Consider the following 18,099-nt stretch of genomic DNA (forward strand, 5'->3'; position numbering starts at 1 on the left):
AGGTCTACCCCTTGCCCAGAAACTTAAATAAATGTGCAAACGTAGTGATATTTAAGATCAGTTTCATACATTTTTACTTCTATAAAAGGCACTGTTTGGGATTTTTTTCCAATCCATGTCTTAGGGAGGATTTGTAGATGTCACATAGAGTGTACAATAATAAAGCGTGGTTTGTTATCTACATTGCAACACCCAAACTGCTGTGCTGCGAAAAATTGAATGGGTTAAGAAATACAAATAAAATTCAGAAGAATGTGTTCAGTAAGCCAAAAGACAAGCTAACACCCCTGTTTATGGCTCTCTCTGATGCTTCATAGCAATGGCATTGACTTAACAAAGTATCACACACAAAAAATAACACTATGTAGTAATCATCAGGAAGGAAAATGAAACCTCTTAAGCAGGACAACAATTCTGATGATAAGCCAAACATCAACACAGAACAAGAAAAGACAATATTTAAAACACCAGTAAACCACACTTCAGACATTTTTTTCAAATAGATTCTTGCAAAAATCAGCATGAGCATTTTGTGATGTGTATATAGTCTTATTACTCACAGTTGCCTGTTAGTATCTTATATACTATGCTATTATGGCACTTTAAATAAGAGCCAGTCTTGAAGCAGAAGACAGACATTTCTATCACAGTGCAATGACTCATCAGCTTGAGCTGCAGAAAAGCGACTCATTGAGTTAACAGTCTAATGCTGTTGCAAAAAAAAAAAGTGAACATCTTTCTGGGATGCATTAGCAGGAGTGTTGTAAACAAGACACAAGAAGTAATTTTTCCGCTCTACTGATCCACACTGATTAGGCCTCAACTGGAGTATATTGTCCAGTTCTGGGTTCCACATTTCAGGAAGGATGTGGACAAATTGGAGAGAGTCCAGAGAAGAGCGACAAAAATGATTAAAGGTTTGGAAAACATGGCCTATGAGGGAAGATGGGAAAAATTGGGTTTGTTTAGTCTGGAAAAGAGAAGACTGAGCGGGGACATAACAGTTGTCAAGTATGTAAAAGGTTGTTACAAGGAGGAGGAAGAAAAATTGTTTTTCTTAACCTCTGAGGATAGGAGAAGCAATGGGCCTAAATTGCAGCAAGGGAGGTTTAGGTTGGACATTTGGAAAAACTTCCTAACTGTCAGGATGGTTAAGCACTGGAATAAATTGCCTAGGGAGGTTGTGGAATCTCCATCATCGGAGCTTTTTAAGAGTAGGCTAAACAAACACCTGTCAGGAATGATCTAGATGATAATTAGTCCTGCCATGATGAGTGCAGGGTACTGGACTAGATGACCTCTTGAGATCCCTTCCAGTTCTGTGATTCAGTGATATGTACACTGAAGTTAAAAGTTAATGGATTAAATTAACAACGGGTAATGGGGTGGTTCACATCCCGATGCAGTGTAGACATACCCTTAGACACCCGGGTAAAATTTTCAGCTGTGGCTTTGGTTATTATTTCTCATTGGAGGTTGCTCTTTCAACCTAAAGGAAAATATTTCCCCTATGAAATTTTTTCCTGTGCTGCCTCTAATGTGTTGGCTCCTTTGAAGCAGTGCAGCAGTTAATGGAGCAGCTTCTAAGATGTACCTAGCAATAAATAGTTTCATGTTTTTCAGTGGGCCTTCTAAGAGGCAAGAGGACTCCAGCACAGGTAGACTGGTAGTGTCAACTTCTCGTCTGAAACTAAAACACCAAAAGGGGACAACTTACCAGAGAATGCAAGAATAATAGGGAAGTTTAGAAATGTTGAATATGAGCTACTTCAGTTTTACAATGAATAATCATACTTTCACTCCATATATAGTAGTAAGGAATGGGGTCACAGAATTGCAGCATTGTGCCAATGTTATATTTTAAATTTCAGCAAAGCAAATTTTGGGGAAAACAAGAAATTTAGTGAGTAGGGTTCAGTGGAGGAAAATTTTCAAATTCTATAAGAAATTTTGAAAAGCACTATAATTAAGAAGGCACAGAGTACAGATCCTCTGAAAAGAAGACAATTAATAGGAATTGGCCAGTGTGATGCCAGTAGAGGCTACTCAAATACGTGGGAAATAGAGTACCTGTACTCAACATGGGAAACCAGGGAGGCACCTAAACAAGAATTTTTAGAGTCTGTTAAGGTTTGAGGAGGAAAAAATAAGGGTGTCAGAAAAGCAAAAAGAATTAATGCTAGTCAGAAGTAATAAGGGATTATACAAATATATAAAATGAAAAAGAAAAGGAGGAAAGAATAGTAGGACTGCTGTTAAATGAGGGTAACGTTTACAATGACTCGGAAATAGCTGAGAAACTGAACTTTTTTCAAGAACAATAAAGAAAATTTGAGCAGTGAGGAAGGAAGACCTTCTAAATGATTTATTTACTGATGAGGTAAAAGAATAACTGGAAAATTTGAACAGGTACAAATCTGCCTGTCTCTGTTGTTTATCCTACAATACTTAAAAGGTATTTAAAACTTGAAAATTTTTTTTCTTGTTAGTTTCTCAATCTAGTAAAAAAAAATTGAAATTGGTTTGTTGCAGATGAAGGAGCATTGGTCAGAGCAGCCAAGCATCTTCATTTTGTATTCACTGGAAGGACACCTGACTCAGTAATTATAGACTCTGTAAGTACATTAAAATTATGCTATTATTTATTATTAATATTTTGGCATGAATATGAAATAGTTTACATATTTAATACAATTTAGTCCAATAGGTTTATGCCAAAAAGTAGTTGCTAGTCTTTTATTTAAAAAAAAAAAAAAAAAAAAAAAGCTTAAATCTCACGAACAAAAATGTCTTTTTTCCAGCTTGGCCATGAGGAAAGATATGAATTGCTAAATGTGCTGGAATTTACAAGGTAATGCAAAATAAGCATTTGATATATTTTGTTTTCTATTTGTTAGTGTCATTTTTGTGCATATATACTCTGCTGATTTTTTCTTTGATGGATAAAATAGTGGGTTTAGTATAGAGATAGCATACGTTCAGACTTGAAAAAGACTAAGGGTTTTGTACTTTATTTGGAAACTTTATAATATGTACTGTGCTTTAGCTCTATAGTATATATTCTCACATTATAACTGATGGTATACCATTATTCCATTGGTAGTGTGTATATAAAATAAATGGAATTTTCCATTCAGTATGTGATCTCTCAGTGTTCTGCTGGAGTTGTGTATGTGCGCATAAGGAAGTAAGGTGCAATTTTGTTTGTAAAGTATATCTGTATATGGAATGTGATATGTAAAAGTACATGTGGAAGGACTCAGGATATGAAATCCTTTCCTCATTGAGGACCTGCTTTTACAAAGGCTTAAGCACGTGCTTAACTTAAAGCGTGTGAATTGTCTGATTGCTTACCCTGACACAGTGAGGGTGAGGAGGAGTTTTATAAGTGGAGGAAGCATTATACTGACCTCAGGCAGACCTGGAGGAAAAAGAGAAAGGAGAGAGAGAGGCACACATACATCGAGGACTTGCACTGGAGCTGTGATTGATTTGATTAAGGTGAAGGACCAGAGAGGGTAGAACTCAAGTGTGACTTTGGAGGCCAGGAATGGTGAAAAGACCAAAGGAGGTGTCAGGGAAAGTTGCCTCGAAGAAAAGGAGGAGGATTGAAGGAAAGGTAATTGGAGAAGAATGAGGCCTAATGAAGTGAAGACCAGAGAAGAATGGGCAAAGGGGAGAGGAAACTGGTGAAAGAACAAAGTGAGAAAATATTGAACAAGAATCACGTAAGGGAGACTAGCCCAACTGGAAAAGAAACGTATATTGAAGAAGATGGTTTGAGTAGAGAAATACTTATATTTTAAAAGGAGAAAATGCATAGAAAACTAGTGGGAGGTGAAACAGGGACACCTAAAAAGATGAAAAGTTACAAAATATAGCTGACGGAAGCATAGATGAGGAAAGGAACAAAATGACAGAGCAAGTTACTTCATCCTGTATTGATTCTATATATAACCTTCATTTTTGTTGTAAGAAGTTAATAGGTATGTGGCAAAAAGTGCCTTGCAACTCGCTTGACAGTTACAGCGATGTACAGTATTTATATAGAATGGGAGTACAGGTTTCCCTTCCCTTTTTCCTGTTAATCTTTACCTGTTTTAGAGGTTTTATAAACATTTTTAAAGCTCGTGAGTTGCCAGGAATGGTTATTAGATACCACTTGTGCTTTTTAGATAAATGAAAACTACTTACCTGTGAATCTTGTTCTCTAAAGAAATAAGTTACAATAGCTTACCACTCACACACTCACCCACTTAACTCAGAACTTTCACAGTTTACTTTCTAGTTCTTTAATATTTGCTTAGACTTACTGGAGGCACTAGGGGTCACTATTATTCCACAGCAGAAGTGCAAAATGTTCCCTGTTGGATCCAACAACTTCAGAATTTTGAGCTCTGAGCCTGCCCAACATTTCTGTGAGAGGAGCATGCACCCTCAGAGAAGTAATCTATTATAATTTATACTTTCTGACAACAAGAATTACAGATACTGTGAATGGCTTTGTTTTCTTGAAAGGTAGGCAGCTGATCCTATGTAGATGTAACTTTTGCAACTCTTTGCTGCCTTCCAGCATAAGCTGAATAAAGGGTTGTTTTACCTCAGTTCAGGTACAACACACTGCTACGCCAAACATCCACAACAGTACTTTGAAAGGATAGTTGGTAACGAGGTATGTAGAAAGGGCAAGTGCAGGAAAGTAGGGTTAAAGCTACAGTGCATAGTCTTGTGGAGTGTGAAAATTGTGCTAATCATAAGGTATGTGCCTATGAGTAGAAAAGAAATGATTATGTACTATTAGGAAGCATAAGTTTTTATTGTATTGTATTTAGCACTGTGGGTGTGATTTTCAACCCTACCAGCATATGACTATGAATGGCTGTGGACCTCAGGCAGTTCAGATTAGCTTCCTCTGATGGGGATCGTTGGTAATCCACAATACCATGGTGTGACTCAGTCACCCCTGAAGCAACAGATTTTTCTGGAACATGTGAAGTCTTGCTAGCTTAGTCCTTTCGCTCTTGTGGTAGACACATGCTTTCAGTGTAAAAGATTCCAGGATTCTTCTGTCTTTATTATGCAATGCTATTCTGATTTTTACAACATTGTCAGAGGCCACAAAACCAGGTGACAGTGAGGGGGCATCAGCTGCTCCTCTGTGACATGTTTCAGTTGTTCCAAGGTATTTTTAATATGTGTTTCTTCAGTCACAGGTGCACAGCAAGGCATGTTATCAAAATGAGTGAGTTGTTGCTAATGCTGACAGTATGAAGTAATGGACATATATTCAGTGCTTTAACCATTGGCCCATGTGTCCATGCAGTTGGTTGTGGCAAGAGCCCTCAGCTTTCAAAAGCCCTCTCCCTCCACATGGTGAAGCACACGCTGCCAGCAGTAAACTAATAGAACAGTGTGTGAGAAAACAGTTTCAAAGAGAAAACAGTGTTATGTCTGAAAACAGTGTTCCAGTCTGAATTCCCAGCTTAGTTCCCTTACTAGAGGCTTACTCCTGTGCTCGTTGAAGTCAGTAGCAAAGCTCCAATTGACTTGGTGGGTGCAGTATCAAGATGTGTGGGAAGGTTCCCCTTCTGTCAGAGATTGGGCAAATTATATGCTTGCAGACTCCATGAGTAGTTGTACTCCAGTCAGAAAACTATGAAAAAAGTGTGATTAATCTGACTAATAAAAAGATACACGGTGGTAAAACAGAAAATGAAACAAAAAGGGAAAAGAGAAATAAATGGAAAAATAAAAATAATTTTGCAAAACAAAAACAGTCTACATTTGTTTCCATATTTTTTCTAAAAATTTTGAAAAACAAAAATTAAATTTTTCATTAAAAGTTTCAATTTTGAAAAAGGCCATTTTTTAATGAAAAAAATTGCTGGGAAAATTTAAGCCATTTCTCCTTAACAGTGACAAAAGCTAGACATTAACCAGATTCACCAGAATGCCTGCCACTATGAGTTGTTCAGCAGAACCAGACTTTTGCTGAAATTATGGCAGAGGAGAAAAGTGATTTTTTTTTCAGTTTATTTCCTTATGCTGCAATTGATCTATTTTGGAATAGGTTTTTGCTGCTGTTGCTCCCCCATTAGTTATACGTCATTCACTATGAGGAATGTATATGGAGAAAAGATAACTACACTATTCCAGTAAACTGGTGACAGTATGGTTCAGTGACTGGAACCCCCTTAAGTGAATGAAATTCCTATGATAGACTAATAATAAAACAGTGTGGGGAGTAGAACCTGACGTCAGTTAGGAGGACCTTATCTGATCATCACTAAAGTGGTTTATATCATACTTGCACACATCCAGATACAGAGTTTGCTCGGATGTATTGAGTTGAGGCTAAAAAGAGCTGGGGATAGTTCCACAGTTTTCCTGCAGGCTGATAGTCTTAGTGATGATACAGATTATAGCTGAAAGGCATGTTGAGTTCAGCCATTACAGTAGGTACTCCAGGGACAGGCCTAAAATGAACTTGGTTAGCTTAGAGGGGAATGGAGTAGTAGGGTGATGTGTATATACCAGTTCTTACCTCATTTTTATCCCAAAACATGCATCTAAATGAGACCCTCATTTTGAGTATTATCTTCAGTGTGGGGCTTCTCTTATAAGTTGGGTGAACTGAAAAGTGGGTGCTCTCTCCCTCCCTTTCTCATCCTGGACTAAAGCCAGCCAATATCTTCCAGCTAGGGCTTAGCAATGCAAGCAAGGTTGGATGTCTCATTAACGAACTGTGGTTTTTGGGTTTTTTTTTCTAATTTTCAAAACTGGATACCTAAAGTAAGGTTCCTAAATCCATATTTAAGCTCCTCTACACTGTAGTTTTATAGCCTCAAAGCCCAAGCCCCATGAACCTGAGTCAGCTAACGTGGACCAGCCATGGGTGTTGTATTGCAGTGTAGACATACCCAAAGGGTCTTTACAAGAATGCTCATAGCCCCTATGTTTACCTGAGAGGGGAAGGTCTAAGTTTGGGATTTTTGAAAGCTCTTAACATTGGCCTAACTGGTTCTATTGAAGTCAATAATAAAACTCCCATTGACTTCAGTGGCAGAGTTATGCCAGTGCAGAGTATATTAGAGTGCTGATTGTCCATTCCTTCTTGGACAATATTTTAATAAGACCTTGGACCTAGGATTCACCCTAGTAGATATAAAAAAAACCTGTAGAGATCTTTCAGTCACATATATATGTTCTCCTATAGAAAAGAACAAAACGTTCTTTTCACAATAAAAGTTGATTCCAATGATAGATGACAATAACAGAGACAGAGGTCACCTCAGAGGTTGGCACTGCCTTTCAGTGATGTTTATTCTTCATCTTCATCACCAGGACACACTGTCTCCATCAAGCTGAGCCTTTTCCCCTCAGTTCACAAAGATTGGAAAAAGGTGTCTCTCTACAGACCAGAGAGCTCCAGTACATCCACCTCAAACATGGCAATGGCCTGGTCAGTTGCATCTGAACCAGCCTTTACAAATGTAATGCACCACCTTGTTCCTACTGGGCATACTGGAGATCTCCTTCCAGGGGACCCAGGAGTTGATCTCCTTCTTATCTTTCAAGGAAGTGCAGAAGGTCTCAATCCCCTTTTGCATATATTGCCAGATGCCTGGCTGCAAACAGGGAAGAACAGGAGCAACTAGAAGGAGGGACAGGCACTAGAGTCTCAGGAGCAACATCTTTCATCTCTGAGACCTGTTATCATCCTCTCCTGGTGAAGTGGTGTTTTTCAGGTACGGTACTGGCACCTGATGACAGGAGCTGCTCTCCATCTAAGCTCATCAGTGCCAGCTAGCGTAGCGCTCCTTATCTATAAGGGCTTCTTATCAGTGGTTCTCAAAGTGGGTCCCAGCCCTATTTTAATGGGGTCACCAGGGCTGGCATTAGACTTGCTGGGAGCCAAAGCTGAAGCCTGAGCCCCACCGCCCAGTGCCGAAGCCCAAGGGCTTCAGCCCTGGGTGGCAGAGCTCAGATTACTTGTCTCCTGGCTGAAGCTGAAGGCCTTGGTCTTCAGCTTTGCTCCTGCCCAGCGTGGTGGGGCTTTGGCTTTGGCCCCCTCACCTGGGACATTGGGGCTCGGGACAGCACAGGGTTTGGTCCCCCCTTGTGGGGTCATGTAGTAATTTTTGTTGTCGGAAGGGGGTCATGGTGCAATGAAGTTGGAGAACCACTGTCTTAGATCAAGCTAAAACCCTGTGGCAGACATCAACTAAACTGCCTCTTCTGGCTAAAGGAGCAGAAAAAAATGTTGGATACCCCAAAAGGTGTTTGAGCGGTTTTACATACATTCTGCAGTTTATGAAAAGTTCAAACAGATTAAGAGCACCCCAAAGGCAAAGATTCCAAAAAAATTAGACCTATTTGGAAGAAAGACCTATTCATCAGCATCAACTGCATCTTTATTCATGGCCATCGCTATGACCACACACAGATCAAGGATTTGCCCCTTGAGGGCACAGACTTATTCATTGTGTATATGGATGACACACTGCGCTCCCTCAGAGATTCCAGAGTACTGCTTCATTCCTTGGTCATCTACATTTCAGCCCCAAACTATGTGCCCTTTAGATATCAGAGGCAATCCAGGCAGAAGACACCTACGTATCCCCTTCACAGATTTTCTGATACCTGCGCAGGAAGAAGCCAACATTTTCTTGAAGGAGACTATCTTCCCTGACCATTGGTTATTCTACACCTGCTTCCAGGCAGCAGGTTTGATGCAAGGGTCGAGAGCCATGTTTGAGCTACTTAGGACCCAGCCCTGCCTTTTGGGTGCCATCTTGCTTTCTTCCATCAGTCATGGCCTATGATAACAGACATTTAAGCACTAGAAGTAGTCTCCCTCCCATGGCTATTCCATCTAATTTCATTCCTTACCTTAGGAGCCCCCACCCCGCCACATACATTCACCCTCCTTCCCAATCCCTCTTCAGGTAACCTCACAAAAAATAGATAAAGGAAGAAGTGGCTCCTGTACTTAATCTAGAAACCTCTGGAGTACAAGGGAAGAGGCTTCTACTCCTGGTATTTCCGTATCCCAAAGAAAAAAGGGGATATTTGTCCTGTCCTAGACCTGAGACACCTGAACAAATATACACACTATTGCAGATTCCTCTGCTATCCCTTCCCTTCAGGCTCAAGACTGGTTCATGGCTCTCAGGCTACAAGATGCATATGTCCATATTTCCAGCCAGCCCACAGGAAGTACCTGTGATTCACAAGGGGCCTAATCACTACTAATACAGAGTGCTACTATGTGGTCTATCCACAGCACCGAGAGGCTTTACAAAATATCTAGCTGTTGTATCAGCATATCTGAGGAGATTAGGCATTAAGGATTATCCATATCTAGACTATTGTCTGATCAAAGGCTGATATCATCAGGAAGTCACCACAGCCCTGAACTATATCTTTCACCTATTCAGACAGCTGAGATTCATGGAGAATTATGGGAAAAAAAAGTCTCATCTCTTCACAAACTATAGAATTAATAGAAGCCCACATCGTCTTCTGAGAGGTATGTTTTTGTTAATTTGTAGTCAGAGTTGTTTTTGTTCAAGCTGTAGTCACCAATATCAAATCATATGCTACAAATACAATCAGAAACTGCCTCATACTTGTGGGCAACATGTCAGCTTGTGTGTGTGATGCCACTAGCCAAACTTCAACCACATCCATTACAAGGCTGGCTAAGATCAGTGTATCATCATACAAGACATCAAATTAATATGTGAATTGTGATCTCAGCTCACAACCTGTCTGCACTGAGCTGGTCATTACACTCCAGGAACGTTTGGGTGGAGGTGCACTTCTCCACACCTCCACCTGAAAAGATGTTGATCACAGATGCAACAGGAACAGGTTGGGATAAACACCTGGAACACCTGCAGATACAATGGACTTGGTCTCAAAAGGACTTGATTCTTCAAATAAATGTCCTAAAAATATGAGCAGTCAGATTAGCTTACATAGTGTTCCACCCTGCTCTACAGAATTCTACAGTGCAAATTATTAAGACAACTCATCTGCAATGTACTCTATAAACAAGCAAGGAGGCACCCGTGCATCACCCCTCTGTGAGGAATTAATCACATTATGAACATGGTGTCAACAACATGGGATAACCCCAATTTCTCTTCATCCTCCAGGAGTCAGCAACAATCTGCCAGACTGCCTAAGAAGACAATCCATCACTAATCACAAATTGTCATCATCAAACCAATATTTCATCAGTAACTAAATCTCATTATAGATTTGTTTGTCCCAAAAGACAACATGAAATGTACAACGTTTTGTTCCTGAGTGTCTGGGCCAGGAAGTATGCAGTTAGGTCTAGTGGTTAGCGACCTGGTTCAAGGAAGAGTGTTGGGGCTGGGACATAGGGGGCCAGCTCTGATAGTTTGTGACCTGTTTCAGGAGGATCATGTTCAGGTTACCAGGAACCAGGCAGGAGTCAGATGAACTAATTTGGATGGGATCAGATACTATTTGGGTCACCAAGAGTCAGGCCAAGATCAGGATACCAGGAATCAGGCAGGTCAGAGTCTGTAGGGCTGAGCAAGGGATCTGAGCAGCAGCCAATTAGAGCCCAGTTGTGCAGACAACTTTTTGTGCCTCTCTTTGGGTTAAATAAGAAGCTCTGACAAATCAGAGGTCCAAATGTTGCTCCAGTCAGGGCCCAGGGGAGGCCTCCCTGATGTAACTTCAGGTTTCATGATCTCAGCACTCAGGGCTTGTCTTCACTACGCAGCTAAATCGATGCCACTGCCATTGATGCAGCTGCGTTAATTTGGGTCTGGTGAGGATGCACTAAGTCGATGGGAGAGCACTGTCCTGTCGATCTCAGTACTCCCCATCACTGCTCTCCAATCCACATAGCATTGTATAGACACCGCTTTTAAGTCGATGTTAGTTGCGTTGACCAAGTTATACAACTTAACTAGTGTCACTTAGATCAATTACAGCTTTAGTGTAGGCAAGGCCTATTTAGTTAGTTAGTACTGAGCCACTGGGTAAGAGCAGGGAGGCAACAGTCAACTGGGAACCATGTGGACCCAAGTTCAAGACCTGTGGGGTCATGACATGGGTGGCATGAGTCTGGGATCATTACGAGATGCTTTCCTTGCTGTGGGATCAGGATTTCATGTACATATTTCCACCAATTCCAAATCCTGATAGCCTGAATTGTCTCGGCCAATATGAAGCTAACAGATCTCCTCAAAATGTCTGTCCAGCCTCCCATACCACTTTGGTTCTCCAAACATACTATCACAGAACAAAAGGCCAAAACTTAATTCAGACCCAAAGTCACTACATCTGGCAGCCTGGATGTTGGTTGGTTTAGTATTACTGACAGAGAGTGCTCTCTACAAGTGCCTTTTGCTAAGTAAAAAGTTTCCGAATGGAAACTTACTCCTCTAAATGGAAAATATTTTCAGATTTGTGCAGCCCAACACAACCTTGACCTATTGAAGACCCTCATACCAAAAATATTTAACTATATTCTGAATCTGTAACCCTGTTGATTCTCTTTCAGTTCCATGAAAAACTACATTGCAGTGATCTCAGTATGCCACCCGTAGTAGTGTTCTACTCAGTTTTTATACCCCACAGTACCCAGATTTCTAAAGGGGTTATTGCATACTTTAGGGAATCCCTTCTGATATGGGATCTTAATGTTGTCCTTAGAAATTTAATGGTTCCCCCTTTCATTCCTCTTTCTGAATGCTCTTTAAACTCCTTACTTTTAAGATGGCCTTTTTAGCACAGTTACATCAGCCAGGAAGGTTAATGAACTCCAAACTTTCATGGCAAACCCATTTTATGCAACATTCCACAAAGATAAGATGGTGGTAAGACCTCACTCCAAATTTATTCCCACTGCTCTGTCAGACTTTAATTTGAACCAATCTATTAATTTACCTGTTTTCTTTCCAAAACCCCATTTCTTCCTGATAGATAAGAAACTCCACACTTTGGACATTTCAAGAGTTTTGTTAAACTACCTTAACAGGACAAGGCCTGTGGTTCTTAGAGATACTGTTGTCTGTGTAGATCCCTCCATCTTTGTTTTTTTCTGAGACCACCTTATCTAGGATTCTGAATTAGTGAGGGAACTAAGAGATGGTTGTGGCTGCTCTGCTCTTTGTGCTACTGGGTCAGGGAACACGAGGACATGCATATTGCAGGCATGGGCCAATGGAAAGTGCTCTTCAGAAGTTTCTGATCTTGTGTGCTCAGGGTGTGTGTGCACCTAAAGTGGGATCCCACAGACAACAACATCTTGAAGAGCCATGGATGCTACAAGGATAAGTACTTATCTTTTATTCAAGATAGTCAATGCACATTTCCACCTTTGGATGCATCCCTTGATGCCTCTGGGGTTCAAAAACCTTCTATAAAGCAGTGCCCTTTGGTGATGTGTAAGTGTTCTCTCCTGGCCCAAAATATTTAAAACTTGGGTTATAAAAGGTCTGGGCATCTCAACCACCTCACTTCCTTCTTTTCTACAACTAGCTGTGGGTGTGGGAACCTTCTGTGCATCGCTGGAATGAATTTTGGGGTTTGAGCCAAAACTCCCTTAAGTTACAGTGTAATATACAAGCTAGGTAGTTGCACATTTAGACCCAGATCCTCGGGTGCTGCCAAGGTGTATCCAGTGCAGGACCCAAAGGAGGGGAAGGACGACACAAAGGTGACTTAAGGCAACTTTTATGCCTCCTCCCGCCCACCCTAGTTCTGAAGGCAACTGAATGGTGATTCAGCCTTTAGCATAAGTTAGAACATACTCCAGGGTTATTTTAATTTATGACTGCTTGTAAAGGTTCCCTAGGGGTCATTGTGCTGTCTGGAGATGAACAGAACACAATTCACTCTAGGCAAGCTCCATTCTTTCCCCAGCACATCTCCAACTTATCCCCTGTCCCATTCAGCAGTACTTGAGTGTAATGGGGTCTTGAGGTCTTGCACCTATGACACACCTCGTGCCCATGGAAGAAGGAGCTGAGGTGGTCCAGAGTACATGACTTTTTTTATAATCTTGCTCCAAATATTTTGTGCTCTGTGAGGGCACTCATTAGGTGTCATTGGGTACTGCTTCACTGAAGGTTCCTATACCTCAGTGTGCCCTGGAATGCTTCCTACAAGTGGGGATGTGCAGAGAGAACACATTCAAAGGACTACAGTTACTGTGGTAAGTAACCATTTTTTCTTCATTTCTGCCCCCCAGTTTCATGGAGGAGGAGGAAAAGCAGTAGGACTAGTAGATACAATTACCTCTGATTTATATACTGTACAATTAGTATGATATGTATCTATAAATATATAAATGCACATTTTCAAGTTTTCTATTTTTTATTGATGGATGAAAAAGATTGGTGATGTTGATGGATTGCAATGTTATCTCTCTTCCAGCACTAGGAAAAGAATGTCTGTGATTGTTCGCACACCATCAGGGAAATTAAGACTGTACTGTAAAGGAGCGGTAAGATTTATTTTAGTTAAATTACCATACGGTAATTTGAATCTGTTAATTTGTAAATGAGTATGCTATAGACATACAGAAAAATAAATAATTGAAATAATTACAGTATGCAGTTATTGCACGATCAGCTGAAGTCAGTTCATCTAAAATTTAAAAAACTTTGGGTTTCAGTCATGACTTTTTTCAATTTAATTAGCTATATTATATATTAAAATTATGTGCCAGGATTAAGAGCTAAATTGTGAGTTGTACTACATGACTGTCTGGGAAAATAGGAACCCTCCCCACTGTACATGTCTACTTGGGATACCCAGACCACTGCTCACCCATTTATTCCTTCTCTGGAGCAGATGGGAAGGGAATTGCCAGGGAATGTGTGGAACCTTAGCTCTACCCCCTGTTCACTAACCCAAGGAGGAGAGAGGAAATAATAATTTACTGATAATATTAGGTCAACAGTAAATTATTGTTCCCTTGGAGTAAGGTATGTCTGAGTCACAATGCATCCTAGGGTATGTCTACACTACGGAATAAGGTCGAATTTATGGAAGTCGTTTTTTTAGAAATCGGTTTTATATATTCGAGTGTGTGTGTCCCCACAGAAGTGCATTAAGTGCATTAACTCGGCGGAGTGCTTCCACAGTACCGAGGCTAGAGTCGACTTTCAGAGCGTTGCACTGTGGGTAGCTATCCCACAGTTCCCGCAGTTTCCGCTGCCCATTGGAATTCTGGGTTGAGATCCCAATGCCTGATGGGGCTGAAACATTGTCGCGGGTGGTTCTGGGTACATATCGTCAGTCCCCCCTTCCCTCCCTCCCTCCCTCTGTGAAAGCAAGGGCAGACAATCGTTTCGCGCCTTTTTTCCTGAGTTACCTGTGCGGACGCCATACCACCGCAAGCATGGAGCCCGCTCAGGTAACCGTCACCGTATGTCTCCTGGGTGCTGGCAGACGCGGTACGGCATTGCTACACAGTAGCAGCAACCCATTTCCTTGTGGCAGCAGACGGTACAATACGACTGGTAGCCGTCCTCGTCATGTCCGAGGTACTCCTGGTCGTCTGTGTGAGGTCGATCAGGAGCGCCTGGGCAGACGTGGGCGCAGGGACTAAATTTTTAGTGACTTGACCAGGTCATTCTCTTAAGTCCGGCAGTCAGTCCTATTGAACCGTCTTATGGTGAGCAGGCAGGCAATATGTCCTTCTGCACCGTCTGCTGCCAGCCAAAGATGTAAAAGATAGATGGAGTGGATCAAAACAAGAAATAGACCAGATTTCTTTTGTACTCATTTGCCTCCTCCCCTGTCTAGGGAACTCATTCCTCTAGGTCACACTGCAGTCACTCACAGAGAAGGTGCAGCGAGGTAAATCTAGCCATGTATCAATCAGAGGCCAGGCTAACCCACAGACTGGTGGGACCGCATAGTGTTGCAGGTCTGGGACGATTCCCAGTGGCTGCGAAACGTTCTCATGCGTAAGGGCACTTTCATGGAACTTTGTGACTTGCTTTCCCCTGCCCTGAAGCGCATGAATACCAAGATGAGAGCAGCCCTCACAGTTGAGAAGCGAGTGGCGATAGCCCTGTGGAAGCTTGCAACGCCAGACAGCTACCAGTCAGTTGGGAATCAATTTGGAGTGGGCAAATCTACTGTGGGGGCTGCTGTGATGCAAGTAGCCCACGCAATCAAAGATCTGCTGATATCAAGGGTAGTGACCCTGGGAAATGTGCAGGTCATAGTGGATGGCTTTGCTGCAATGGGATTCCCTAACTGTGGTGGGGCCATAGACGGAACCCATATCCCTATCTTGGCACCGGAGCACCAAGCCGGCGAGTACATAAACCTCAAGGGGTACTTTTCAATAGTGCTGCAAGCTCTGGTGGATCACAAGGGACGTTTCACCAACATCAACGTGGGATGGCCGGGAAAGGTACATGACGCTCGCATCTTCAGGAACTCTGGTCTGTTTCAAAAGCTTCAAGAAGGGACTTTATTCCCAGACCAGAAAATAACTGTTGGTGATGTTGAAATGCCTATATGTATCCTTGGGGACCCAGCCTACCCCTTAATGCCATGGCTCATGAAGCCGTACACAGGCAGCCTGGACAGTAGTCAGGAGCTGTTCAACTACAGGCTGAGCAAGTGCAGAATGGTGGTAGAATGTGCATTTGGACGTTTAAAGGCGCGCTGGCGCAGTTTACTGACTCGCTTAGACCTCAGCGAAACCAATATTCCCACTGTTATTACTGCTTGCTGTGTGCTCCACAATATCTGTGAGAGTAAGGGGGAGATGTTTATGGCGGGGTGGGAGGTTGAGGCAAATCGCCTGGCTGCTGGTTATGCGCAGCCAGACACCAGGGCGGTTAGAAGAGCACAGGAGGGTGCGGTACGCATCAGAGAGGCTTTGAAAACCAGTTTCATGACTGGCCAGGCTACGGTGTGAAAGTTCTGTTTGTTTCTCCTTGATGAAACCCCCTGCCCCTTGGTTCACTCTACTTCCCTGTAAGCTAACCACTCTCCCCTCCTCCCTTTGATCACCGCTTGCAGAGGCAATAAAGTCATTGTTGCTTCACATTCATGCATTCTTTATTCATTCATCACACAAATAGGGGGATGACTACCAAGGTAGCCCAGGAGGGGTGGTGGAGGAGGGAAGGAAAATGCCACACAGTACTTTAAAAGTTTACAACTTTAAAATTTATTGAATGACAGCCTTCTTTTCTTTGGGCAATCCTCTGTGGTGGAGTGGCTGGTTGGCCGGAGGCCCCCCCACCGCGTTCTTGGGCGTCTGGGTGTGGAGGCTATGGAACTTGGGGAGGAGGGCGGTTGGTTACACAGGGGCTGTAGTGGCAGTCTGTGCTCCAGCTGCCTTTGCTGCAGCTCAACCATACACTGGAGCATACTGGTTTGGTCCTCCAGCAGCCTCAGCATTGAATCCTGCCTCCTCTCATCACGCTGCCGCCACATTCGAGCTTCAGCCCTCTCTTCAGCCTGCCACTTACTCTCTTCAGCCCGCCACCTCTCCTCCTGGTCATTTTGTGCTTTCCTGCAGTCTGACATTATTTGCCTCCACGCATTCGTCTGTGCTCTGTCAGTGTGGGAGGACAGCATGAGCTCGGAGAACATTTCATCTCGAGTGCGTTTTTTTTTTTCTTTCTAATCTTCACTAGCCTCTGGGAAGGAGAAGATCCTGTGATCATTGAAACACATGCAGCTGGTGGAGAAAAGAAAAGGGACAGCGGTATTTAAAAAGACACATTTTATAAAACACTGGCTACACTCTTTCAGGGTGAACCTTGCTGTTAAGATTACATACATAGCACATGTGCTTTCGTTCCAAGGTCGCATTTTGCCTCCCCCCACCGCGTGGCTACCCCCTCAACCCTCCCCCCTCCCTGTGGCTAACAGCGGGGAACATTTCTGTTCAGCCGCAGGCAAACAGCCCAGCAGGAATAGGCTCCTCTGAGTGTCCCCTGAAGAAAAGCACCCTATTTCAACCAGGTGACCATGGATTATATCTCACTCTCCTGAGGATAACACACGAACGGATGTTGCTTGAACGCCAGCAAACATACACTGCAATGCTTTGTTGTACAGAGATTCCCGAGTACGTGTTACTGGCCTGGAGTGGTAAAGTGTCCTACCATGAAGGACGCAATAAGTCTGCCCTCCCCAGAAACCTTTTGCAAAGGCTTTGGGAGTATATCCAGGAGAGCCGCGAATGCCAGGGCAAAGTAATCCTTTCACATGCTTGCTTTTAAACCATGTATAGTATTTTAAAAGGTACACTCACCGGAGGTCCCTTCTCCGCCTGCTGGGTCCAGGAGGCAGCCTTGGGTGGGTTCAGGGGGTACTGGCTCCAGGTCCAGGGTGAGAAACAGTTCCTGGCTGTCGGGAAAACCAGTTTCTCCGCTTACTTGCTGTGAGCTATCTACAACCTCGTCGTCATCATCATCTTCTTCGTCCCCAAAACCTGCTTCCGTATTGCCTCCATCTCCATTGAAGGAGTCAGACAACACGGCTGGGGTAGTGGTGGCTGAACCCCCTAAAATGGCATGCAGCTCATCATAGAAGCGGCATGTTTGGGGCTCTGACCCGGAGCGGCCGTTCGCCTCTCTGGTTTTCTGGTAGGCTTGCCTCAGCTCCTTCAGTTTCACGCGGCACTGCTTCGGGTCCCTGTTATGGCCTCTGTCCTTCATGCCCTGGGAGATTTTGACAAAGGATTTGGCATTTCGAAAACTGGAACGGAGTTCTGATAGCACGGATTCCTCTCCCCATACAGCGATCAGATCCCGTACCTCCCGTTCGGTCCATGCTGGAGCTCTTTTGCGATTCTGAGACTCCATCATGGTCACCTCTGCTGATGAGCTCTGCATGGTCACCTGCAGCTTGCCACGCTGGCCAAACAGGAAATGAGATTCAAAAGTTCACGGTTCTTTTCCTGTCTACCTGGCCAGTGCATCTGAGTTGAGAGTGCTGTCCAGAGCGGTCAAAATGGAGCACTCTGGGATAGCTCCCGGAGGCCAATACCGTCGAATTGTGTCCACAGTACCCCAAATTCGACCCGGCAAGGCCGATTTAAGCGCTAATCCACTTGTCAGGGGT

The 18,099-nt window shown here is 43.0% G+C and overlaps 1 protein-coding gene across 3 annotated transcripts in view; it reads left to right on the top strand.

Annotated features, from left to right (window-relative positions):
• ATP8A1 (ATPase phospholipid transporting 8A1) overlaps positions 1-18,099 on the top strand; it is a 250,687-nt gene that overhangs the window by 100,352 nt on the left and 132,236 nt on the right. For all 3 annotated transcript variants that reach the window (XM_074951493.1, XM_074951492.1, XM_074951494.1), the window contains 3 exons: positions 2,533-2,615; positions 2,802-2,851; positions 13,429-13,498. In XM_074951493.1, coding sequence (XP_074807594.1) covers positions 2,533-2,615; positions 2,802-2,851; positions 13,429-13,498 — 203 coding nt within the window. The remainder of the gene's footprint in view (positions 1-2,532; positions 2,616-2,801; positions 2,852-13,428; positions 13,499-18,099) is intronic.

The sequence above is a fragment of the Natator depressus genome, chromosome 4 (assembly GCF_965152275.1).
Source record: "Natator depressus isolate rNatDep1 chromosome 4, rNatDep2.hap1, whole genome shotgun sequence".
In the NCBI taxonomy this organism is placed as follows: Eukaryota; Metazoa; Chordata; order Testudines; family Cheloniidae; genus Natator; species Natator depressus.